At 45.6% G+C, this 26,536-nt stretch overlaps 1 protein-coding gene across 1 annotated transcript; it reads right to left on the reverse strand.

The window, feature by feature from the left end:
- Window positions 1-613: 613 nt before the first annotated feature.
- Window positions 614-15,526, reverse strand: STOML3 (stomatin like 3). The gene is made up of 7 exons (XM_074943602.1): window positions 15,475-15,526; window positions 10,721-10,824; window positions 9,666-9,738; window positions 8,370-8,452; window positions 5,627-5,830; window positions 884-1,018; window positions 614-802 (listed from the first exon to the last, which is right to left on the reverse strand). Exons 1-7 carry the CDS (start codon window positions 15,524-15,526, stop codon window positions 614-616), a joined length of 840 nt encoding a protein of 279 aa, XP_074799703.1.
- Between the last annotated feature and the right edge of the window lie 11,010 nt (window positions 15,527-26,536).

A 26,536-nucleotide genomic window follows, 5' to 3' on the forward strand; every position in this document is an offset into this window, starting at 1 on the left:
GTGGCATCTAAATTTTGGATATAGGCACCTAAGTCCTTTTGTAGGAGCTACATAGACTTAAATTACTTGGTGGTTCCAGTAATGATCAAGGAATACCTCTGGGTGACATTCTTCTCGCCACTACACTGGTGTTTTCAACTGTGATGCTACAAATTTATCCCCAGTGTAACAGAACAGGAGCTGGCCTATTTACTGCATGCAGTGGCTGTATTAGCTTTTAGAGGCAGGCTCCTGGTGAGCTGACAAATCACCACATACCTGCTAAATGAGTGACTCTGTAAAATCAAACAACATCAAAAGCGAGCACCTCAGTTTAACCTGTATTTTAACAAAAAGTCTCTTTATTTTTTACTTAGTGATGAACTTGAGCCACAAAATTTGGATGTCTGAATTTTGAATCCCTGAAAAATTTGGGGTCATTCAGATTCAGTGTTCTGGCTTGTGATGGTCTCTGTGTAGTTAACCCTATTCCTGAGGCAGGATATCAAAGTGTACTTTCTGCATTAATTCTGATTAATTCTGCACAGGCTTGCCTCTCCTGAATCCCTGTAAAGTTCTCTGAATTAAAGAATTCAGTGTAAAAGAGCCTTAATCACCATTTGGTTTTGTCCTATTATTGTTTATAAAAACCCTGCAGCATATTCATGGGCAGAGGTAAGACAATGGTGGAATTCTTCTCAGTAGCTAGCATGGCCAAGGTCTGCAAGTAGCGCAGCTGGAGGGCTGATGGAGCCTCAACCAGCACCATGGAGGCCTGCTTCAGTGCTTCGGAAGCATTCTTTTCTCCTTCTGCTGCTATGATCTAAAAACGTGATAGAAACGGACATGTTGGTGGTGATACACCACATTATACAAATGAGAGAAATATTACTGTGGATCTCACCTGAGCTCTAGCATCTCGTGTTGATTCAGCTTCAGCAGCCATAGCTCTTTGCATCTCCATAGGGATCCTGACGTCTTTGATTTCCACACGTGCTACCTGGATTCCCCATTTAATGGTGGCATTATCGAGGATAGACTTTTTAAAAAAAAAAAAAAGACAATATCAAAACCTATACCATGTGACTTAAATGACAAATCACACTAACCAAAATGTCTCAGATATCGACTACGCTCAGAATTCCAAAACAATTGCAAAAGAATAATTGAAATAAAAGAATAAATGGGAAGAAATTATGATCTACATGGGGACATTTCAGGGGTAGGTCAAGTGGCTAAAAAGGGTCAGATCAATTATTAGTTGTGAAATATTCTCTCAGATCTGTGATGTATTGGAGGGGAGATGATGCACTTGGGCAAGTCATTGTGCTATTTTTCTAGCACCAGTTCTGCCCGATGGGAACAGCTTTGAAAGAAGCCATTTACCTTTATTGTGGTCAGAATTAAAGACCTGCAGGCCCAAACCTACAGACACTGCCTTGAGTTAAATTCCTCATGTAAGGAAGGAAGGGCTTGCAGAACCAGGTGCAATAGTGGGAGCTGTTAATAAAGGACCAAGAGAATCTGGGAACATAAAAAGGTAAGTACCCCCCATGTGAAAGAATAGCACTCAACCTTTCATTGCAGATAAGTCACTCTGTTATCCACTGGAGCCAGAGACCCTCAGAACAGTGCGAGTGACATCCTGAAATTGCACTGTACTATTTTCCCTCAATACATAGAATCAGTATGATGCATCACAATGCCTAGTACAATGGGATCCTGGTCTGTGACTAGGGCTCCTAAGCGCTACCACAATTACACATTGACACAACATCACGTCATATCACCTCTCTCACGCACACATTTTCTCCTGGCTGTTGGAAGGGGTGTGGAGGTGAGCTGTCTTTTTTTTGGTCTCTCTCTCTCCCTGATATCAAAGAGGAAACAAGATCTTTTTTTTCCTCCTCTACTCTCTCTTGGCTGCCAGAGTGACACCCTGATTGCAGGGGAGGGTTGGGGGCAGGATTTAAACAGGGGAACAATTCAATCCAGTTCAGGTCAATTCAATACATTTTATTGACATGACATGAGAGATGGGTGGTGCCAAAGTTTAATCAAGCATCTGCTTAAGGTAATACAAGATGGTTTTACAAAAGGTAGATTGTGCCAGACCAACCTGATCTCCTTCTTTGATAAAGTAACTGGTTTTTTAGACAAAGGAAATGCAGTAGATCTAATCTACCTGGATTTCACTAGGGTATTTGATACAGTTCCAATGGGAAATTATGAGTTAAATTGAAGAAGATAGGGATTAATATGAGAATTGAAAGGTGGACAAAGAACTGGTTAAAAGGGAGACTACAACAGGTCATACTGAAAGGTGAACTCTCAGGCTGGAGGGAGGTTACTAGTGAAGTTCATCAGGGATCAGTCTTGGGACCAATCTTATTTAACATTTTTATTACCGACCTTGGCAAAAAAATAAAGTTTTCAGATGACACAAAGTTGGGAGGTATTGCCAATAAAGAGGACCAGATTATCAGACAATATGATCTGGACAACCTTGTAAACTGGAGTTATAGAAATGGGATTGCATTTAGGGACTAACAACAAGAATTTTTGCTATAAACAGGGAATGTATCAGTTGGAAGTGACAGAGGAGGCAAAAGACCTGGGTGTACTGGTTGATCATAGGATGACTATGAGCAACTAATATGATGTGGCTGTGAAAAAGGCTAATGCAGTCCTAGGATATGTGACAAAGTTCCTCCTCTGCCTTGGTGAGTCCTGCGCTTATTGGCAGATTTGCTTGCCTCTGAGATTCGCGGCAGCCCTCAGTTTGACCATTTTTGCTAGTGGCTTAAACCTGCTGTTCACTCAGCTAATCTCATCACTGGCCAGCATAGGGAAAGGGAGAACAAACCCCAAAGTCTCTGCTGATCCACCTAGTGGGTCAGGGGATAGGCCATAGACCTTCCCCTCTGGTGGGATGCACAGTCCAGGTCACCTGCTCTTGTCTCAAATAGGGAGTTAAGGGGGATGGGGGAAAACCCAGGCCCACCCTCTACTCTGAGTTCCAGCCCAGGGCCCTGTGGATTGCAACTGTCTACAGTGTCTCTTGTAACAGCTGCATGGCAGCTACAATTCCCTGGGCTACTTCCCCAGGGCCTCCTCCCAACACCTTCTTTACCCTCACCGCAGGATCTTCCTCCTGAAGCCTGATCATGCTTGTACTCCTCAGTTCTCTAGCAGCACACCTTCTCACTCCCTGCTCCTGGTATATGCCCTCCCCTAAGTGATGGGAGGTCCTTTTTAAACCAGGTGTCCTGATTAGTCTGCCTGCCATAATTGATTCTAGTATGTTCTTAATTGGCTCCAGGTGTCTTAATCAGCTTGCCTGTCTTAATTGGTTCTAGCAGGTTCTTGATTGCTCTAGTACAGCCCCTGCTCTGGTCACTCAAGGAACAGAAAACTGTTCCTTGAGGGACCAGTATATTTGCCTTCTACCAGACTCCTGTACCCCACTGGTCAGGGTCTGTCACAGATGCTTCAGGTGAGGTATTTCCAGTAGCGACAGGGAAGTGTTAGTACCGTTATACAAGGCACTGGTGAGACCTCATCTGGAATACTACGTGCAATTTTGGACTCCCATGTTTAGGAATGATGAATTCAAACTGGAACAGGAGCAGAGAAGGGTTACTAGGATGATCCAAGGTATGGAAAACCTAGCTTATGAGAGAAAAGGAGGACTAGTGGCACCTTAGAGACTAACAAATTTATTTGAGCATAAACTTTCGTGAGAATGCATCCGATGAAGTGAGCTGTAGCTCACGAAAGCTTATGCTCAAATAAATCGCTCTAAGGTGCCACAAGTCCTCCTGTTCTTTTTGCGAATACAGACTAACACGGCTGCTACTCTGAAACCTACCTTATGAGAGGAGACTCAAAGAGCTTGGCTTGTTTAGCCTAACCAAAAGAAGGCTGAGGGGAGATATGGTTGCTCTCTATAAATACATCAGAGGGATAACTACCAGGAAGGAGAGGAGTTAGTTACATTATGTGCCAATGTGGACACGAACAAATGGCTATAAACTGGCCATCAACAAGTTTAGGCTTGAAATTAGACAAAGGTTTCTAACCATCAGAGGAGTAAAAGTTCTGGAACAGTCTTCCAAGGGGAGCAGTGGGGGCAAAAAGCCTAACTGGCTTCAAGACTAAGCTTGATAAGTTTATGGAGGGGATGGTATGATGAGAATGGTATGTAGCCAATCTTGACTGCCAGCAGCAAATATCTCCAACGGCTGGTGATGGGATACTTGACGGGGAGGGCTCTCAGTTACTACCGATAATTCTTTCCCAGGTGTCTAGCTGGTGGTCTTGCGCACATGCTCAGGGTCTACTGATCACCATATTTGGGGTCAGGAAGGAATTTTCCCCTGGGTCAGATTGGCAGAGACCCTGGGGTTTTTTTGCTGTCCTCTTCAGCATTGAGCATGAACCCCAACCCCCTGTCCCAGCTGTGAGCCCCCTCCCACATCCCAACCCCCTACCCTAGCCCAGAGCCCCCTCCCAACCCTGAACCCCGCATTACTGGCCCCACCCCAGAGCCCGCGCCCCCAGCCAGAGCCCTCACCTTCTCCTGCACCCCAACCGCCTGCCCCATCCCAGTGAAAATGAGTGAGGGTAGGGGAAACCAAGCGGCAGAGGGAGGGCGATGGTGTGGGGGCGGGGCCTCAGAGAAGGGGCAGGGCAAGAGTGTGGCCTCGGGAAAGGGGAAGGCGGGGGGGCAGTCCTGGCTCCCTCCTCTGTGGCCCCCCGCTCCTTTCCATCTCCTTCCCTGAGTCTCCCCCCACCCTCTCCTCTCCACCCCCTCTTCTGAGGTCCCCACACCTGCCTCTCACTCCTCTCCACCCCCTCCCCGCTCACTTCTTTCTGGCCCTTCCTGCCTTAAGAGCAAGTGATGGGGAGAGAGGAGGCAGATAGGAGCAACTGATGGGCAGGCAAGGGGGGGCCTCAGGGGAAGAAGCAGAGTGGGGGCAAGAAGAGGCGGAACGAGGGCAGCGCCTCAGGAAGAAGAGGCCAAGTGCAGGTGGGGCCTCGGGGCAGAGCACAAACAGGGCCACAGTTTGGGAGCTGGTAGCCCCGCCACTTCTTGGGAGCTTCCAGGAGTGGCAGTGGGCCTACAAAGAGAGGTGCACCACATCTGGCATTTCTTGACTCGTATGGGGAGGCTTAGTCTCCCCAAGCCTCTTATACCCACGACCCATGTTCTGTGGCCTGCAATGAGCAGGAGGTCAGTTTAGCAGGCCATGATGGTCCCTTCTGACCTTAAAGTCCTGAGACTAAGATAGAGCATCCTGGTAACTATGGATTTCTTCACCATCGCACATTATTGCTCATTTCTAAAGAAGTGTCAGGGAGCCCCATATCAAGACTCTTTACTGTCTCATTCACTTCTCAAAAAGTTAAGTTCCAAGAGCCTTGTTTGCTTTTTAACAAGAGATCACTAGTTTTATCAGATGAGCTGAGGAAGTATCTTTACAATATTTCTTCCATATTTTCAGTAGGAAGTGTATGAAACTGAAAGGGGATAATGAAAGATTTTACAATTATGTTTTTTTTTAAAAAGGCCACTCATTTCTAAGATTATATTCCATAAAACGAGATGCTGTGCCCATCAATAGAACATTAGATGTGGATTTACCTGGATATTGTGAGCAATCTCTTCTCGACCAGACAAGATCTGGGACAAGCTTCGGGTGCCTAGAACATTTCTCAAAGTGGTCTGTGCCAGCAGGTTGGTGGCTAAATGGGCATCCGTGACATTAGCCACTGAACAGACAGCACTGTAGATTTTATAGTAGACCACTCCATCAACTTGGGTAGTTATAGAATCTTTCGTAAGAATCTACGAAAAACAAACATACAGAGATTAGATAATCATCCAGGACACACAAATCCCAGCATTATGAAGATGTTTGTTTCCTGTAGCGAGACAAGAAGCCACTATAATTCAAAGAAGTCAAGGTAAATTGATTTCAGTGATGTCATCCTGGATTTACAACCATTTAAACCAAAGCAACATTTGTGCAAAGTATTTAAATGACTCGCCCAGTAATATGTTAACCAGTTGTGATGATTCTGAGTGCATTTGCCTTGGAATCTTCATAGGCAGGTTCATGGAATTTAAAAATCATAGGCACAAGGACAGGAAAAAAATGCAACAACTGGATGACATATTCTTAAATGGTCTGTGGCGTCCCTTTACATAGGCATGCCAGGCCACATTCACCAGTGCTGGTGAAGGGAGCTATAAATCCCCTGTGCCCCAGTGAACAATTAATCTTGATGGAGCACAGTTGATGTTTCCACCACTGCCTTACCACCAGGATAGGTGGGAGGCATCTTTAGTTTGCAGCCAAGGGCTCCATAGAAGCCCTGCCAGAAGAGATTGCAGAGAGGATGTACTGAGTAAGTATGTTCCCAGGCTATTATGGCCATCTTGCTTCCTGTACAGACCTACCCATGTTTGGAGCTGGCTCTCTTCATCCCTCCAGCATGTCATCTCCCCTTTTCACTACATCAGCTTCCCCTCCACTCCAGCTGACTTTCCATCTATGGAGTCTTTCTAACAGGGTGTTATGCTGGGGGTTGGGCAAAACCTCACTGAAGCTGGTGGCCATAACAGTCACTCTTCATAAAGGATAAAAGAAAGAAGCAGTTAAGCTCCTTTATGGAATCCAGAGCTGAAACAAATAGGGGACCACCACCCAAAAATATAGGCCACATGCAAAGCTGGAATAGGAGTTGAACCATGCACTCTGAGGGGTTTTCCTTGGGGTCTGAATGAAATGCAGTTTGTGTATGAGAGAGAGAGGAGGATCAGTACCATAGAAGCACACAAAGAAGGCAGCAAGGAAGCCTCAGATGCAGTGGTGTCCCTAGCTTCTGTTTGCCAGAAGCTGGGAATGGGCGACAGGGGATGGTTCACTTAATGATTACCTGTTCTGTTCATTCCCTCTGGGCACCTGGCATTGGCCACTGTTGGAAGACTGGATACTGGGCTACATGGACTTTTGGTCTGACCCAGTATGGCCGTTCTTATGTTCAGTCAGAGGAGCACTTGTAGTATGCCCCTGAGAACGGCTAAGAGATGGAGCTTTTGCACAGAGTGCTGCTGGAAACAGGTGGGAAACTGAGCAAAGAAACTGTCTCCTGCTGTTTGATTACTACTGTATTTTGGGAAACAGGGCTTTGTAAATAAACAGGATTGCATCAAATAAATACTTGCCTCGATCATCATTTTCTCCTCCTAATGGAAATAACCCACAAGACCATGAATACTGGCTGACCACTTGGGTCAAAAGGGGTAACAGAGTTTAGACTCAGTGAATCTGACACTACATGAAATAAGACCCTTGAGCTCTTAAAACCGATGAGGTTCCTTAAGCATAATTATTCCAGGCCACAGGCATTTAAATTTTGGATGGAATATTTAGGAACAATCTCTAGCAGCACACTATATCATAAAGAACCTTTTCTCAGATCTGTAACACGGAAACTTTGTGGCTCTATCACTACTGATTCTTGTTTCTCCTTTTTTCAGAAAAGCACAATAAAATGGCAACTCTTCAAGTAGAAGCACAGTACTGTAGCTACATGTAAATAAACCTTTTTCTGCGGAGGGGGAGATTTCCCATTGACTTTTTTTAAAAATGAACTTCTTTGGCCAACATTTTCAACCCTGGGTGCCTAAAGAGAAGGCCGTACATCCCTATTAAGGCCTGATTTTCAGAGATGAGCACCTGCAGCTTCCTTTGACTTCAAGATGATTTGTTAAGGTACCTAAGTGAGTATTAAATTACCTATCCATAGGCACCAAATGTGACAAATTTGGTCTTTGCTCATTGTTTTGTCTGGAACAACATTAACTTTCTAACTGACTTCAGTGAAGGCTTTCGTAATGATAAGTTTTGTATCTAATCAGATCTGTTTCTTACTAGGAAAAATAGTTACTGGGGATCCCACTCTAGTTTATTGCTTGATTTCCCTGTATGGTAGAGAGGGGACTAATTCTGAAGGCTTGGTAAATTTCAGCTGTCTTGACTTCCCTCTTTCTCATCCTCGGACCTCCTCACATCTCTAGCTCTAATCTCACTTTCCTCTTTTTCTAACCCAGAATGCTGAAAGTTAGTAAGAAAAGCCTGCTTGACTTGCCAGGAGTGACAAGACTATAACCTGAGCTGGTAGGGTTGTAGGTTTGATTAGGCTCCAGTGTTATTCTGGCACTAGCATTTGGAAGTAAACAAGTACAGCAAATGAAGTTAAGTCTGTACCGCTGCCAAAGACTGAGACAAAAAAAAATGCTTTCTTAGTTTGACATGTTAAAAACTAAAACTGCTTTAGGTTTGATTTCTAGTTTAAATGGCTATTGCGTAAGTTGTTACCTCTTGTAGGGGAATGTTACTGGTAACAGTTCTAAGATCAACCCTGGTAAAAACATCCGTACATGGAAGGACTATTATCAAACCTGCAGAAAAGAAGAAGAAAAGGCCAAAGCTGAAACACCTTATCTGAAGGCTAAGCTCTGATCGCACATGAAGCAAACCTCTGGAAATAACTATTTCTATTGTGTAATGACAATGGCCTTCAGAGCTATACTGATATTTCATTACCACAGCATTTCTTTTTCTGTATGAGGAGAAAGGAATGGGGTTTCATATTTTTATATATATGATGGAAGGAAATGCGGATGTCGGAGTTCCAATACCAATGTGAATTCAGTAGAGTTAAGTAGATAGTGTACTAGACTGGGAGTCAGAAGAATTCCATTCTGTTCTCAGCTCTGTCATGTGACCTTGAGCAAGTTACTTCCTTCTCTATGCCTCTGTTTCCCCTCTCAAACTTTTGTCTATTTAGATTGTTAGCTCTTCAGGATGGTGGGTCAGGGGGAACTAGCCACTTAGTGTGGCTCCTCCTTCAACCTCTGGCCCTGCCCACTTTTTGGGCCACATGGTTGTTTTGCAGAGGAAGAGAGATGGTTATGTGATAAGGGGGTTCTTCCTCCATTCCTACTCCATGTTTGCACCGTCTCACTGTACCTTTTCCAATGGATTGTTTGTTTTTCATCTGCATGGTGCAAAGGTACTTGTTATAATAATGCAGAGAGCATTCTTCTTATTCGTGATAGTTTCCTATGACAATAGCACCTGAAGGCCCCAACTATGATACCAAGTGTTGCGCTAGGCGCTGTACACACACACTTAGTAAGAGACTGTCCCCGCCCCCAAAGACTTTACAACTTTAAATAGACAAGACTGATAAAGGGTGAGAGAAAGGAAGTAGTATTATCCCCCCATTTTACAGATGGCAAACTGAAGTCCAGGGAGATTGAGTGACTTGCCAAAGGTCACACAGGAAGTCTGTGGCAGAATGGGGAATGGAATCCAGATCTCCTAAGTCTCTGTCCAGTGTGTTAAGCACAAGATCATCCTTCCCCTGCATGTGATCTTTATTATAAAGCCAGGTTTAGATCTCAGGATCTGCTGGCTTCCTCTCTAAACAGCAATATAGAGAAAACAAGCAGCAGATGCACAGGCTCATGGACAAAGAATTACTTTGTCCTTTTTACTGTGCCCTGGACAGATTCCTTGCATCACCCATTCTCTGACCAAGGACTTGAGAGAACCTCAGATGCAGAACATCTGGTTACAGTGAAAATAGATAAAACCTCATTTACTCACCTGGGCCCTTTGCTCTTTTAGACACTATACGTCCCAGCCGAAATACAACAGCACGCTCATATTCCTTGACAATCTAGGACAATATTTTTAAAATAGAGTTTAACACTAACACCACCCTTCCCTCTTGCCTGACCGTCTATCCTTCAAACCACACGGAAATGACAAAATAATGATAGCAAAAGATATGTAGGTAATTACACATTTTTGATCTTGTTCTCCCTCTAGTCCCTCACCCTGTCCCTTGCTGTGGAATATCAGGCCCCGATCCTGCAAATACTTATGCATGTGATCACAGGTGCCGGCTTCTTCCTTTCCCCGGGAGTGCTCAACCCCTGCTCAGCCCGAGGCCCCACCCCCACTCCACACCTTCCTGCCCCCACCCTACCCCACTCCACACTTTCCCTGCCCCACCTCTTCCCACCCCCTCTCTGCCCTGCCCCCCCTGCTCCCACCCTGCCTCTTTCCACCCAGTTCCGCCCCTCCCCCAAGCGTGCCCCGTCCCCGCTCCTCCTCCCCCCCCACCCCAGCGCCTCCTGCACACTGCGGAACAGCTGGTCATGGTGGGCGGGAGGCATTGGGAGAGAAGGGGAGGAGCCGACTGGTGGGGCTGGTGGTGGGCAGGAGGTGCTGGAGGGGTGTCGGAGGGAGCTTGGCTGCCAGTGGGTGATAAGCACCCACTATTTTTTTCCCATGGGTGGTCCAGGATGTGGACCTGCATTTGTATTTGTACAAATACTGATCAGTTTTTCTAAGTCTCTCATCCCCAGCACCTCAGAAACATTCATTACTTTATTCTCACACTATCCCTGTGAAGTAGAGCAGTAGTATCCCTGTGGAAGAGCTGAAGGCACAGAGAATTTAAATGACCTCTCTGAGGTTATACAGGGAGCCTGAGGATGAACATGGACCAGAACACAGACCTCTTGCATCCCAATCTCGAACCTTAACTACAAAAACTATCCTTTGTCCCATAAGGGTACAAATGGCTTTTGTCCTGGTGAAATACATAGTAGCAATAGACCGTTCTCTCAGTGCTCCAGTTCCCATCAGCTTACCTTCAGGCACATCCAGATGGAGAAAGGAAAGGTAATAAGCACGAACAGGACTGAAAGAGAAACCAGGATCCAGCCACAGGCCCCAATTCCTTCCTTCTTATCTGCTACAGAATAAAAAGACAGGAACCGTTGGCAGTTGCCTGGTCAATCTGCTGAGTTTATAGTAAAACATCTGGCACAACAAAAGCTCTACATGAGGAAAAATGACAGGAACTCCCAGGACAGTTTAGGTTTGAAACTTCTGGTGTAGAGAGCTGGCCCATTCACCTAATGCCAGAAACCAGTGATTGTCAAAACGCGCAGATACGTGACTAGCCCTCTGGGCAGTTCTTTTCACTCTCTGGTCCTGCTGCCTTTCCTCAGCACTGTATTATTATTAATTAATTGTGTTGGGATAGAGCCTGGAGACCCCAATTGCCAGATGCCAGGGTTTTTTTTAGCCAGGGAGGGCGTACTTAGTAGCAGAGCTGCAACGAGGCAAGGAAAAGCCAGAGATTTTTTTCACAGGAAGGGTGTGACAAATCCAGCCAAGCCCTATACAAGAGGAGCAGCTGGGGCATAAGCAACAGGAATCAGGACAGGAGACGTGGAGGGAGCCGTGCTGGGGGAAGACCAGCTGCAGGAATCCATTTTTCAATGGAGAGCGTGGCCGTAATTGATTTTTGTGGGCATGCCACCAAGAAGCTGAATGTTGCTGCCTCCTCGCTCCATGCCTCTCCACTGCTTGGAGAGGAAGAGAGCTAGGGGCTCAGCACCCCAGAGCAGGTTACAAGGGAGGCACGCTCACAGGGTCTGTGTGTAGAGGCTGTTCCTGACAACCTGCTCCCGCACTGGGCTGAACACAACCTGTGGTGGGGGCCTGCTCTTCCCTGTATGAGGACTCCTATACCAGCACTAAGGTCTTTTCCCTGCTCACTTGCTCTGCTTGGGATTCAAACTTCACCCTGTGTAAAAAACCTTCTCCTTATATAACATCTAAAATCTTTTTTTCCTCCACCACAGTCACAGAGGAGAGAATGCTGTGCTCTGCAGTCCTCTGCTCCACATTTCTGAGGTCCTTGCTACAAATCTAATCATGCCCAGGTTGAGAGGTTTGGGCCCAAGAGGACGGAGTTTCAGGCCTTGTTTGGAACATCTTGCCTTTTCTGTTCAAGCTTTTTGCATGAGAACTGTGTGTGCATCTTACACTAACAGTCTTGTCAAGGTTCCTCCCCCACTCTGAACTCTAGGGTACAGATGTGGGGACCTGCATGAAAACCTCCTAAGCTTACTTTTACCAGCTTAGGTTAAAACTTCCCCAAGGTACAAATAAATTTTACCCTTTGCCCTTGGAATTTCTACTGCCACCACCAAACTTTAACTGGGTTTACTGGGAAACGTAGTTTGGACACGTCTTTCCCCCCAAAATCCTCCCAACCCTTGCACCCCACTTCCTGGGGAAGGTTTGGTAAAAATCCTCACCAATTTGCATAGGTGACCACAGACCCAAACCCTTGGATCTTAGAACAATGAAAAAGCATTCAGTTTTCTTACAAGAAGACTTTTAATAGAAGTAAAGGAATCACCTCTGTAAAATCAGGATGGTAGATATCTTACAGGTTAATTAGATTCAAAACATAGAGAATCCCTCTAGGCAAAACCTTAAGTTACAAAAAAGACACACAGACAGGGATAGTCATTCTATTCAGCACAGTTCTTTTCTCAGCCATTTAAAGAAATCATAATCTAACACATACCTAGCTAGATTACTTACTAAAAGTTCTAAGACTCCATTCCTGTTCTGTCCCTGGCAAAAGCAGCATATAGACAGACACAGACCCTTTGTTTCTCTCCCTCCTCCCAGCTTTTGAAAGTATCTTGTCTCCTCATTGGTCATTTCGGTCAGGTGCCAGCGAGTTTACCTTTAGCTTCTTAACCCTTTACAGGTGAGAGGATTTTTCCTCTGGCCAGGAGGGATTTTAAAAGGGGTTTACCCTTCCCTTTGTATTTATGACAACTCTATATTTGGGAGAGTTTGAATCCAGGCTTTTGTTCTGACCAACTGTAACAGAAAAGACACAAATCTAGGGGTTAGGTTCAGGCCAGTTGCCAGAAAAATGTCATTTGGTCTTGCCACTGCTGGAACCAATGATTTGAGCAGTTCTCTTGAGTAAATTACCATGAAAACTTCAGGTACATATGGCTGAGGCCAGACTAGAATCTTCATGGGTTAATGTTAAAAACTTAAAACCACTGTTTATGCTGCTTCTCCACTATACGTCCTGCCCTGTTATTGTTCTATTCAGCTTCACTTGCCATCACTGGAGTGTCAGGCTATTGCTGGTACATTAAGTAATAGGCAAGAGGATAAATGTTTCTTCCATCAGTTGACTGTCCTACTCACGCTTATGATCAAATGCAATGTGAACAAATAATGAGAGTTGTTTGTATCAACATTGGTTCACTGTCAGCTCCAAGTGCGAAAGATTGCTCAAGAAGCAGGGCCATGTTTTAATCACAGAAGAATTTTACAGATGCTGAAAAAAGGCATATTGTACCTCTTGGCCTTCATCTTCCTCCCCACCTCCAACCATGCTATCATCCCCTCTCCCCCTTCCCCTTTTACACCCATCTAGGCTACATGTTTCAACAGAGCTTTTCTCTGCAGCTCAAAAGTTACTCCGATTGAAAATATCATACTTGTATCCCAGTCTAAAGACTCTGGGCTAGATCTTCAAAGGGACTTACTTAGGTGCCTATGGCCAACATTTACATGTCACCGAGATCCTCAAAGCCTTCACTCAGCTGGGCCCTAAATTCCCAAGTGCCCACTGGTAACGTCTCCAAGGTGGCTAAGTTTCTGCTGATGGGAGCATGCAAAGCCCATTCTGTCCTGACACCCCGAAGTTGCTCAATGCCCTAGTAAGATTCATAAACTAGATGTTCCCTCTCCCTATCTTGCTGGGGCCTGATCTGGTAGGCATTCTTGGAGCACGCCTAACTTGCACAAAAGTCAGGTGTGGTGATGGCTGTTATACCGCTCATCTGGGCCAATTACTGCAGAGGCAGAATTTGAATACAGTGCTCCCACCTCTCGCGTAGGTGCCCTAACCACTGCGGTATTAGCTACTCTGATGTGGGTTTCCCTCAGTCTCTCCTGTTGAAGCTTTTTCACTTTGGGTAAATAGCTAAATATTCATTAAGCTAGAAAGAGAATCACTCAACGGCCCAGTGGTTAGGGTACTCACCTGGGATATGGGAGACCTAGGTTCCACTCCCCGCAGCTGAGCAGGGATCTGAAAGCAAGTCTCCCACACCCCAAGAGACAGTCCTAACCCCGGAGCTACTTGCTATCATGGGGGATGGATAGAAGGCGCTCTTGCTGTGTGTTTTTCTTGCTACAAAGGATTGACCTGAGCTGATGTAGGTGCCTAACTCCAGGACTGTCCCTTTGAGGCCCAGGGCTTAGACCACACCCCTCTCCTGAGCATTTCCTACTGGCTAGCTTAGGGCGCTTCCCGTTCAGCTTGTACGAATTCCATTCTTAGGTGTCAGGCTCCCTATTCAAATGATGGGAAGAGTCTAACTCGGGGCTGAGGATTCCACTGGATGGCAGAATGCCTAAAAGTTAGGCATTGCATGTCAGTGTGGCCATGCGCATGTCCCTTTGTGGATCTAGCTTTCCCTACCCAATGCCCTCCCGAAGTGAGTTAATAGTAACAAATAAAATAATAAATCTTCCAAGTTATTTCCTCCTCTGAGTTTCCCAGTGCATCAAGTCTCTTCTGTGTCTGTCTTTTGAAGGGCCAGGCCTCTGGCACCAGACTGTTTTTATTTTGGTATCTTGTACAGAGCTGAGCATTATTGGTGCTTTGACCATCACTTTGTGAGAGACAGAACTAAATGAATATAAGGCCACATGTTTTGGAGAGGAAGAAAGATGTGCCTTTATGGAAAAGTCCTATAGGATTTAGTAGAAAATACTACTCTTTATATAGGTTTATGGAGCCATCCTCTAGACTATAATAGAGAATTATATCCCTATCCTAGAATTCAATAAGATGGTCTAAAATCCTATAGAATGTTCATAATTCTTTATTAAAATCTATAGGACTTTTTCATAAGGATTACGTTGCTCTTGATTGCTAAAACCAAAATGCTAGCAGCACAGATTGTCTGTCTAATCTATAATCACCACACAAAATTAGTAGCCATTTAAAAAAAAACAGGAGGATGTTGGATGGCTCCAGGGATACATAATGGAATATGGAGTCTTTTACCTGTAGGAGCTCAGACACCATGGCAATGGGTGCAGTGAAAAACCTAGAAAGAATGGAACTGGTAAATAGTTCCAGTCCATATTGTACCACTGACTGAAAGCTGTTACATTTCAATTGCTTGGTGGCTTAGGTGAAATGAGTTGGTGGGCTCAGTCCAATTCTCAGGAGCCTTCATTACAAAACCACCTGCGTAATTGGCACCATTTGGTACCCTCACAGCTAGTCTTAGCAGAGAGAGGCTAAGGATTGTATCGGTATGGACTCTGAATTAGCCTATCCGCTATAGGTGTCAGTCCCCAGATAAGAGTTGAGGCATACTGGCAGGACAGTGGGGAAGCTGGCACAAATGCTGCCCAAGAAGATGGAGGAATCCAGGGCTAGCAATCTGAGGCCTTTGACCCACGCTTAACTTTTCTCTCTCTCTCTCTCACACACACACACACACACACACGTTTGTTGGGGTTATTTTGCAGTAAGAATGGAAGGAACACTTACCAACTAGCATCTCCTTACTCTCTTTCCCAAGGTAGCCTCTCCCAGAATCCATCTCATTATAGAGAAATCCTTGTCACCTCACAAGCCGTAATGAAGACACCCCCTCAAATGGTGCACAGCTCATTAAAGTGTCTGAGAAGAAAAGCAGAGCCGCAGAAGATCAAGCTCTCACCTGCGAGCGAGTCCACAAGGGATTAGTTACCCAGGTGAGGGAAGAATGTTTACAGAAACAAAGTCTGATGGGTCATGTTCCTCTCTGGAGTAACTCCACTGGTTTCAATTACTTTACTCCAGGGCTGAATTTGGCCCAGCACTTCTAGTTCCTGCAGAATCGTCTCTGGGCGTGATTTCTACATGCAACAGCAATAAATGGCACAATTTTCATAGATTCATAGATATTAGGTCAGAAGGGACCATTATGATCATCTAGTCTGACCTCCTGCACAAGGCAGGCCACAGAATTTCACCCACCACTCTTGCGAAAAACCTCTCACCTATGTCTGAAGCTATTGAAGTCCTCAAATCGTGGTTTAAAGACTTCAAGGAGCAGAGAATCCTCCAGCAAGTGACCCGTACCCCATGCTACAGAGGAAGGCGAAAAACCTCCAGGGCCTCTTCCAATCTGCCCTGGAGGAAAATTCCTTCCCGACCCCAAATATGGCGATCAGCTAAACCCTGAGCATATGGGCAAGATTCACCAGCCAGATACTACAGAAAATTCTTTCCTGGGTAACTCAGATCCCACCCCATCTAATATCCCATCACAGGCCATTGGGCCTATTTACCATGAATATTTAATTACCAAAACCATGTTATCCCATCATACCATCTCCTCCATAAACTTATCGAGTTTAATCTTAAAGCCAGATAGATCTTTTGCCCCCACTGCTTCCCTTGGAAGGCTATTCCAAAACTTCACTCCTCTGATGGTTAGAAACCTTTGTCTAATTTTCAAAGCCATGTTAAAAAAGAAAAAGAAGTCAAAGCTGGATTGTAAACTCTCCAGGGCAGGGATTGTTTCTTGAACTGCGCCTTTACTGTATCCAGTGTAATGGGGCCCCAATTTTGTTTAGGGTCCCTAGGTATTATGCAATCCATATGTAGCACCCCCTCTCCACCCGGTTACTTTCTTTAATGCCAGTCTGCTTATAGGTTTTGATGGACGGGTCTGGGTTCTTCTGGATCCCACTACCCACTCAGCAGGGTGTCTCTTCTTTATTTTTTCCTATGAATTTATTTGGCAGTGCCTCCACTCCCCGTTACTCCTTCCTGGCAGGGTCACCAGGGCAGCTTGGGAGAAAAACTCTAACCACAGGGTAATCCCCACTTACTTGCCAGATAGTTGGAGACTCCCAAGAAATAACACAAACACATACAATATATTCAACACAATAATTTTCAACACAAAACACTATTTTTAGGGTAACCAGTGCCCATGTTGATAATACCCGTGACTTTCCCCAGCCACAGGACCTGATGTAGCAAATTTAAGATTAGTGTCCCGTTGGTATGCGTACTTTGTTGGGGCCCTTGATGACATCTGACCACAAAATTCTTCTCTGCAGTGGTTCAGCAGTGTGTCTGACTGCGTTCAGTACAGCCCAAAGGACTCACAAGTGGGAGAAGGTGGTAAATCCCTCCACAGTTTTAATATGCAGCAGATTATAAAATCCCCAAACCCTTACTCCCTGGCTTGAGGACACAGTTCAGGTAGTAGGGGGTCCCCAAAACAAATTCCCTGACTAACTAAAAGATGGTGCACTCACAAACTCTATGAATGATCCTCAGGTTCAGAGATGACTCTGGACTCCTCGGTCACTGCAGAGGGGCTGATCTCTGCTGGCAGAGATCCTCATCAGGCTGCTTTGGTCCCAGGATTTCCCCTCACCACAAAGGGGTGCAGGGCTCAAGGTGCAGGTTATACAACTGTACTAAAATCCAAACTGTAGTCTCCTAGCCCAGCATCCAGACACACACTTAGCAGGCAGCAGCCCTGAACTAGCAGACAGAGCAGAGCTGACCATGTGGTGCCTGGTCTCACCTAGGGAGCTGGAAGGCTAAGTCAGCCTGGCTGGGGAAGTTTCCCAGCAAAACTCTACAAACTGGGAATCATCAGTGGAGAAGGAAAAGCCCAGCTGAGTGAATCTTGCTTTCAGGTCCCTAGAGGCCAGTTTTCAGGGGGAACCCTGCATGCAGGCCTGGGACTCACCAGCTCTCCACACAGCCAGTCCTGCCCTTGCCCTGGCTGGCTCCAGACTGACTCAAAAATGGCTTCTCCCCTTTCCTGAACACCCTTGGAAGGGCATCTCATGTCCTGTTGATTGCCGGGCAAACTCTGAGTTTGCCTTGGCTCCCCCTCCCTACCAGGGACAGTGTGCCTCTCCCTGAGCTGCCAGCAGACAGAGCCCCAGGAATCTAGGTAATCTCCTTGGGGGTTACACATATAATAATGTAAGGGTGCCAGTGAGCTTTAAAGGAGCATAGTGAATCCTCCTCCTCCTCTTGTTAGCTTACGAAAGACACCTTAACAATGATTAATTATTATTATTATTATTATTATTAAACATTTATGCTGCAGTAGGACCTAGAGGCCAACCAAGTTGAAGCCCTATTGTGCTAGAGACTGTACAAACATATGGAAACTTTCTCAGCCTTTAACTTCCCACAGTATGCATCCAATGAAGTGAGCTGTAGCTCACGAAAGCTTATGCTCAAATAAATTGGTTAGTCTCTAAGGTGCCACAAGTACTCCTTTTCTTTTTGCGAATACAGACTAACACGGCTGTTACTCTGAAACCAGGAATTATATGGTTCAATGGACATTTGCTTCACTTCCTGAAACTCGTTGCTTTAGTACTGCATCAAATTGGCTGTAATTAGAGTGTGAAAATAAAGACAAAACCATTTACAAAGTAAGTGGGTGAGTGGGTGGGAGGGTTGTCAGCTCCTTCTAAGGACAAAGGACAAAATGTCATTGCATGTTACTTCAGAAACAATGATCCTTTTTTCCTCTCTCTCTCACTTAGTTGTATTGATTATATTTTTATAACTTATCTTCTCCATCACACTTTATCCATTGCTTCCCTATTGCTGCCAATACATTTAATTACATTTTGCATAATACCTGTTACAGCCCTGGCCATATCCTACCCTGTGGATGGGCACCAGGCTGTTATATTGGACACAACCTTTGGATCTCATGGGTTTCCACACCCACTGAGTTTGAGCAGTGTCCATGCACCAACTCTGGATCTGGGCTCTTAGGCACATTTCAGAGCGGCAGACTCCTTGTTGGGTGCCCCCTCCTTTGGGGATGGAATCCCATTGGCCAGCTACCCTAGCCCCCAAACCAATACCGACCCTCCAAGTCTTCCCAGTAGTTTATACACATATCCCTCAGAACCCCACCCCATGGGCACTCAAGGGTTTAGTTTAACTCTTCGGGGACATGTGACAGATAAAGCAAGGAACACACCGGCTTTGCAAAGGAACTTCTTAAACACAGACCTATACCTAAAGTGTGAGCTACATGGGGCAGGGCCTGTCTTGTGCGTCTGTGTTTCTACAGTGCCTAGCACAATAGGGCCCTGACCCATGCTTGGGACTCCTAGGTGCGATGGTAACACAAATAATAATACTCTTAGTACAAGAGATAGCAAAAACAACAAACACCTGTACCCTGTTCCTCTGACCTGAGTCTATGCTCACCCCCTTCTGTGAGTGCTTCGGCCTAGTCTGTGTGTGCGGCAGATAGGTCCCTCTTCCTCCTACAGTCCTTCTGCTTGCTGGCAATTGCTCGGCTGGCATATGTGGTAGTGAGAGAAAGAGAGTGTCTGGGGAAGAGCCTGCCCTTAAATAAAGTTTCATCCCCCCTCTGTCAGATGAGCCACTCACCATCTTCAAAGCCCTAGTCAGGGGGGTGTCACAGCCCTGGCAAAATGCCTCCTGCTGGATGCTCACCAGGCTGTTTGTTTGGACACACAAACTGGGGCCCATGTGCCTTTAAGCTCCCTTTGAGCCCCAAATAGGCCCCAGTCACAGTGTCTGGCTCCAGCCTTCCTGGAACACTTCCTGGGCACAGATGTTCTGCCTGGTACCCCTTCTGAAAGGACTGACAGAGTGCCCCGCAGTCTCCCCAGTAGCTTAAGCACACCCTTTCCACGGGAGCACACTGGTTTATAGTTCACCTCTTCAGGGAAAAATGACAAATGAAGCAAACAGAGACAGACTTTGCAGGAAGGTTCATAAAAACCAGTCACTCTACACAGCACAAGAGATGTATGCAAAACACCTACAAGCCGTTCCCTGCATGGGGCCTCCGTGCTTGAACATTCTTTGGGATTTGGTTCAGTGTCATTTCAGGGCTCTAGGTCCCCTTTGTTGGACTTCACTACTCCAGGGCACAGCTTCTCCTCCAAAGCAGGGAATCTGACTCTGTAACCCATGCAGCCCCTGTTCTTCAGCTACAACTGGTCCGGCAATCAAAAAGGTTCCCTCTGCTTAGGAAACCTGCCCCTTTGGGTTCCTGTAAAAGTGACTTCTCAGCCTTTAGCCTTGACTAAAGCATTAAGCTGACCTAATTTAGGTTGACATACAGCCACCGCAGTAATTACTGCAGTGGTTTATGTCCACACTACGTGCCCTGTTGGTGGTGCATGGCCTCATCAGGAGTGCTTCCACCAACTTAATAGTGTGGGGCATTGTGGGGCACTGACAATTGGAGCACCCCTCCTCTTCTGGGGCCGACAGACCAAGCTGTCAGCCCTGCATGGGGCTCACAGCTGAAGTTCCCACGCCCTGTGGTGCTCATAGCTGGAGTCCACCCGTCCCGGGGCAGACAGTGTGAGTTTCACTGTGAGCCCCGAGCTGTCTGCCCCAGGGCAGGGGGAGCTGCAGCAGTGAGCCTGGTGTGGGGCTGACAGCTAACAGGCAATGTAAGTAAAGCAGTGTCTACACAGACATTGCATCACCCTAACTACATCGAGCTAAGCGCTACGCCTCTCACGGAGGTGGAGTTAGTAGATTGGTGTAGTGGGCGACTTACATGAGCGAGATGTTCAATGTTGTAGTGTAGAGTTAGGTTGACGTAAGCTGCCTTCGTGTTTTTAAACCCCTGTTCTGGCATTGCTGTCGCTATTCTCTTCTGGGGATTTTCCACTCCTTAAAACTCTAGCTCTCTGCAGACAAGCTGGAGAAAACTACTTTCACCTAGGCAGTGGTGCAAGTCGAAATTATTTCTTGCTGGTACTGCACTCGTGGGAGGGACAAAAAGGAGGGCACGTGACTCCTAAAAAAGGGAGGGCCCCAGTGCCACCTGTACTTCCAGGTGTCATTGAGGATCCAGCAGCACCCCAAATTGAAAACTTCTTCAATGAAAGAAGGATAGGAAGGACAATCACCCCACTGTCCCTTAACACACTATCAGTGCCTTTATTATGTCCAAACTAAGCTGCTGCCAACTTGTCTTTATCTAAGTATTGTTCTCCACCAGGCACTAAGATGCTGCGCCATCTGGGTTTGACGGAAAAGAGGCACAGAACTGTGTGTGCCATGTACATCTTGATCGAACTACAGCCCCAACTGTTTCATTTTCCTCCGCATGACATGAGGGGTAATCAAAATCAGCCTGGCAGAACATGCATGAGAACTCTCTCTGGACAGATAAGCAATTGATCAAAATCACATTCTCTGATCCCTTGGGGCCAAATCCTGTTCCCATTGAGATCAAAAGGAGTTTTGCTATTGAGTTCAATGGGAACAGGCTTTGACATTTGGAGAGGAGAGAATAAAACCACTCAAGCATGGGTTATGTTTCTTATACCACAGGTATCAAAGGCTGCTGACTCATGTGAGAAAGTCAGCAGACATCTGATCTTTGACCATTGCAAGGGAGAAATCAGCAATCTACAAGGCTAGAACAATCTCTGTACCCTATACAACTCATAAGTCCATCTGCAAAGGATCAAGGAAATATGAAGGCTCCAGATTACCTTAAAGTCCTCAGTCCCTTGGTTAGAATGCGCCCATTTGTATATGTTCATAGTCCAGAGGCTGGAGCAGGAAAGAGGGCAGAGCAGGAAAGAGGCAAAATGGATATGTTTCCAGGCCAGGGCCTTTTAGCTTCTGCCAAGTGCCAAGTAAAGGGAAATCTGTTCTTACTGTGAAAGATGGTGTTTGGAGTCACATGGGCAAGTCACGTGTCCATCACTCCCACACATATTCTAGTTAGAACATTCACAAAAGGTCCATTAAGTGTAGACAGAGGTTTTCCAGGGTCCATTGCGAGCTAAGTGTTCCTTAATGGGCCATTCAACTTGACTTGTCCCTTCATGTGCTGGCTAAATACCTTGTGGGCATTACTGCAGGAGCAAACACATAGTAAACCTAGCTAATATTCATAAATTCAGATACCAAGATGAATATACATGCATAGAAATAGCATAATCATAAGTACCAGCTGGAGTTTTGTTATCTGTTATGTAACAACAGAGATGGAGCCAGTGACATGACTCCGTTTAGCTTAAAAGGGCAAAGTTAATTTTTCACTGTTCAGGTGTGACTGCACCTTTACTCAGTGAGGGCATATTAGTTGGCACACATTCAGGTTAATGGCTTTCAGTGTTTTTTTGCTGTTAACTATTTAATGTTCATAAACCTGGTATCTGCTGAGGTGGTTTGAAGCATAACACAGGTTTTTAGGTTTTCAAATTTGTGAACCTCTGCCTCTTTGAGATTTTATTTATTATTATTATTTTGCTGGTCATAATGTGGGAGGGTATCCTCTCCGCTCTCTGCTCATGAGGTTATGTATGTGTCTTGTAGCACTCTTCTGAACACCAGATGGAAGGATTTTTTTTTTTCAGTAAGTGTGGACTGATTCTTTTCTCTTAGAAGGCATACATTTTTTTCAGGTTCACACTGATTAACACAGAAAACTGGGGCTGCTAAACTTTTTTCAAATTCTATAGAAAATTAAGTTCAGCTATATTTTCCAGTACAGTTATGAAATGGGTGTTTGTATATACAAACATCAACATGCTTAACTACTCACTTTCCCCCCAAATATGTAGTATTTCAGTCTGTTTATATGGAATATGAGAGTTGGGTGAGGAGCCATTTCAGCAGATGTATGACTTATTAAAAGACAAATTTTAAGTAGAACTGTATCCTAAACTGCATTATGGTATTGTACCCAAACATTACATTTCAATTGGAGATTCAACTTCCTTTATAGGAACAGAACAGACTCCTGGAACTCTTACCACAAAAGTGGTCCATAGACATACAAATAGTCCCATTGTTTTCAATGGGCTTGATCAAATGATTAAGGGTTTACAGGATTCGGTTCCAAGTTTGTAAATTGTTCTAGATGAAACTGACAATGCCTGAGCTGTCAGATCAGAGGGAGCGTCTTTCGAATAAAGGTGGTCAGATGTGCGATAAGTCTTAGCTCCATTGCTAAGGGATAGCTCTGTGGTTTGAGCATTGGCCTGTTAAACCCAGGGTTGTGAGTTCAATCCTTGAGGGGGCCATTTAGGGATCTGGGGCAAAAATTGGGGATTGGTCCTGCTTTGAGCAGGTGGTTGGACTAGATGACCTCCTGAGGTCCCTTCCAACCCTGGTATTCTATGATTCTAAGATGAGGAACATATTTTCAGCAAAGTTCTTGGCAGATTCCTGAGGCAGCTGGTTTAAGGTTGTCAGTGTCTGGATTATAATCTTCACTTGTAGTTCTCTCACCCACAAAGCTGGAAAATGAGGCATTTGTTTTCTTTGTTTTGCTGCTCCCGTTAGCAAAATACATGTTAGACTAGTTTGGTGGAAAGAAGACTTCTATGTACACTGGGGACAACACCTGATACCTGTCAGGCTGCAGAACTGGGCTGACATCAGAATCCAAACATCCTCTGGTCAGTGCAAGCAGAGGCATTCCTCTAATGATCTGGACTTCATGTGATGCAGTATGATGCAGTATGAATGTCATGGATAATTCAGCCCAGTGGAGAGAAACAGAATCAAAAACACTGTTTAAACACCTTCCGTTTCCCCCCCACACACCCCACCCCTCTTGAGGACTCCTGACCAATTTAACAGCACAATACAGACGCTAACAAAGTTTAACAAAGCCTTTGTTTAAATTTGTTAGCATATGCATTGTGCTGTTAAAACCATAGAAAGAATGAATGCCCTCCCTAGCCGTGTTCTGCACCTTTAAGGAGCAGAGCGCAGCCCCACCCCCACCCCTGGAGTGGGGGAGGGGGGGCTAGCCCCAAGTCTTTCTGGTACCTAGTACCCCCTAAAAATTTCTTGTGGGTGCTGCATACTGGAGAGTACCACCCTACTTGCACTACTGCACCTAGGATGCAGCATGCCTATGGTTCTGTTCAGGGAAAATCTGGTCAGATGTGGATGGGTTAGTCAGAGACGAACACACAGGTGCCTCGCCCAGGCTCCTTATCACAAGAGAAATGAGGCATGACCACAATAAAGATAATCATCAGTTCTTAACCATACAGACATCGTAATCACAAACAGAATTCATAAATTGCACATTGACATACTCCCAAGATCATCACAGCCCTGGAAACAAACTGGGAGAACCAATTTGATTTAACCTTGTCGGCCCACCCCCACCCTCTTTTTTTAGCAAGCTCCTTGTTCTCACAGGTGAAAGATATTCAGAGTTGATGGGCCCCTGGAAGGCCTTGTTTCCAATTCACAGTGATGGTCTGTTCCTACCATGACATTGCAGGTCTGCTCCACACTGAAAAATACAGTCATCTAGAGAGAGAGTTCATAAAATCAAACTGGAATGTATACGTTTACACAGAGTTCCCCCAAACTATCACAATATCATTTGCTGCATTTTTCTGGTTGTTGTTTTCCAGCAAACAATAATATCTCCAGTTGAAAGTAAAAGACAAATTTTAGAAAGAGATCTGACACTATAGCCAAACTCAAGAGCTCAAAAATTATCAGTCAGAACCCAAAAAATCAGGAGAGCGACTCAAAAAAAATTAGGAGATTTAAAATAAAAAAGACGATGTTGTGGTGTTTGGTCTGGCGTTTGAGTTTTTAACGTCCCCTGCCCATCCTGTGTGTGACAAGGTAATGGCTTTTATTGGACCAACTTCTGATAAAAGATATTACTTCACCCACCTTGTCTTCCTAATATCCTGGCACCAGCAAGGTTACAACTACACTGCATACACATCCTGTGTGGGCCAATTACTGTTGCCTACACTCCCAAATGTATTGTGTAATGTGCTTTTGGCCCCTGCACCAGGGGTTCTCACCCCACATGCCTGTTCCCTATCCTGCAATTAATCCTGTCCCTCCAGCAGAGCCATCCCGTCCATAAGATGGCCCAGGGCAACCGCCACGGGGCCCCATGCTTTGGGAGGCTCTACGCCTCGGGACATAGGGTCCAGAGCGGCCCGGGAGGGCTAGCGGGGGGCCTGATGCCGGCAGCAGTGAGTGACCAAGCCCCAGCCAGCCTGCTCCACTGACTCCTGGTGTCGCTCAGGCAAGAAGGCAGAGGCCAGCAAGAGACGGGGCGGGGATTTGGGGGAAGGGATGGAATGGGGGGAGGGTGGGTTTCCCAGGCCCCCCACACCCCCTCTAGGCACAGCTCTGCCCTCCAGTTTTCCCCATCTTCACTTCTGCTCCCCCTGGGGTTCTAACCCTCCCCTCCCCCCAGCCTCACAGGTGAAGTGGGGAGGGATGCCACCCTGAGCTGCTGGACTCTTTAGCTCCAGCTTAGTGTTGCCAGCCTCAGGAATTTGTGACCAACTGGGCTACTTTTGAAAGGCATCAGGTGACTTGCTGGGCAATAAATTACTTTCCTGAGGCAAAAGTTGGGCAATTTGACTGCTCCTCAGTCCCATCTCTTTGCTGCCACCTGGTGGCCTTTCAAATGAGAAGTCATCCAGACACATGCACAGCTGGACCAAATCTGCCTCCCCCCAAAGCCAGCAGAAGCCATGCAGAGCATACTTTTGGGGAGGGTGTTGTCATAAATATAAAGGGAAGCGTAACCACCTTTCTGTATACAGTGCTATAAAATCCCTCCTGGCCCGAGGAAAAACCCTTTCACCTGTAAAGGGTTAAGAAGCTAAGATAACCTAGCTGGCACCTGACCAAAATGACCAATGAGGAGACAAGATACTTTCAAATCTAGCGGGGGGGGGGACAAAGGGTTCGTCTGTGTGTGTGATGCTTTTGCCAGGAACAGATCAGGAATGCAGCCTCAGAACTTCTGTTAAGTTACTAAGTAATCTAGCTAGAAATGCGTTAGGTTTCCTTTTGTTTAATGGCTGGTAAAATAAACTGTGCTGGATGGAATGTATAATCCTGTTTTTATGTCTTTTTGTAACTTAAGGTTTTGCCTAGAGGGATTCTCTATGTTTTGAATCTGATTACCCTGTAAGGTATTTACAACCCTGATTTTACAGAGGTGATTCTTTTACCTTTTCTTTAATTAAAATTCTTCTTTTAAGAACCTGATTGATTTTTCATTGTTCTTAGATCCAAGGGTTTGGGTCTGTGTTCACCTGTACCAATTGGTGAGGATTCTTATCAAGCCTTCCCCAGGAAAGGGGGTGTAGGGCTTGGGGGGATATTTTTGGGGGGAAGACGTCTCCAAGTGGGCTCTTTCCCTGTTCTTTGTTTAACACGCTTGGTGGTGGCAGCACAGGGTTCAAGGACAAGGCAAAGTTTGTACCTTAGGGAAGTTTTTAACCTAAGCTGGTCAGAATAAGCTTAGGGGGTCTTTCATGCAGCTCCCCATGTCTGTGCCCTAGAGTTCAGAGTGGGGAAGGGACCTTGACAGGTGTAAAAGTAGGTTCATGCTTCACGTGTTGCACGTTCCTGAAGCAGACACCGAACAAGTAAGTGTCCCAGAAAATGTTGGGTTTTTTTTCTGATTTTACTGAAAATAATGCTGTTCATTAGAAACAATATCTGCAGTCTTTTACGTTTGAAGGTAATGTAAAGCCCAGGGCCGGCTCCAAGCACCAGCGTTCCAAGCAGGTGCTTGGGGCGGCACCGTGAAAGGGTGCCA

Source organism: Natator depressus, chromosome 1 (assembly GCF_965152275.1).
Source record: "Natator depressus isolate rNatDep1 chromosome 1, rNatDep2.hap1, whole genome shotgun sequence".
Classification (NCBI taxonomy): domain Eukaryota; kingdom Metazoa; phylum Chordata; order Testudines; family Cheloniidae; genus Natator; species Natator depressus.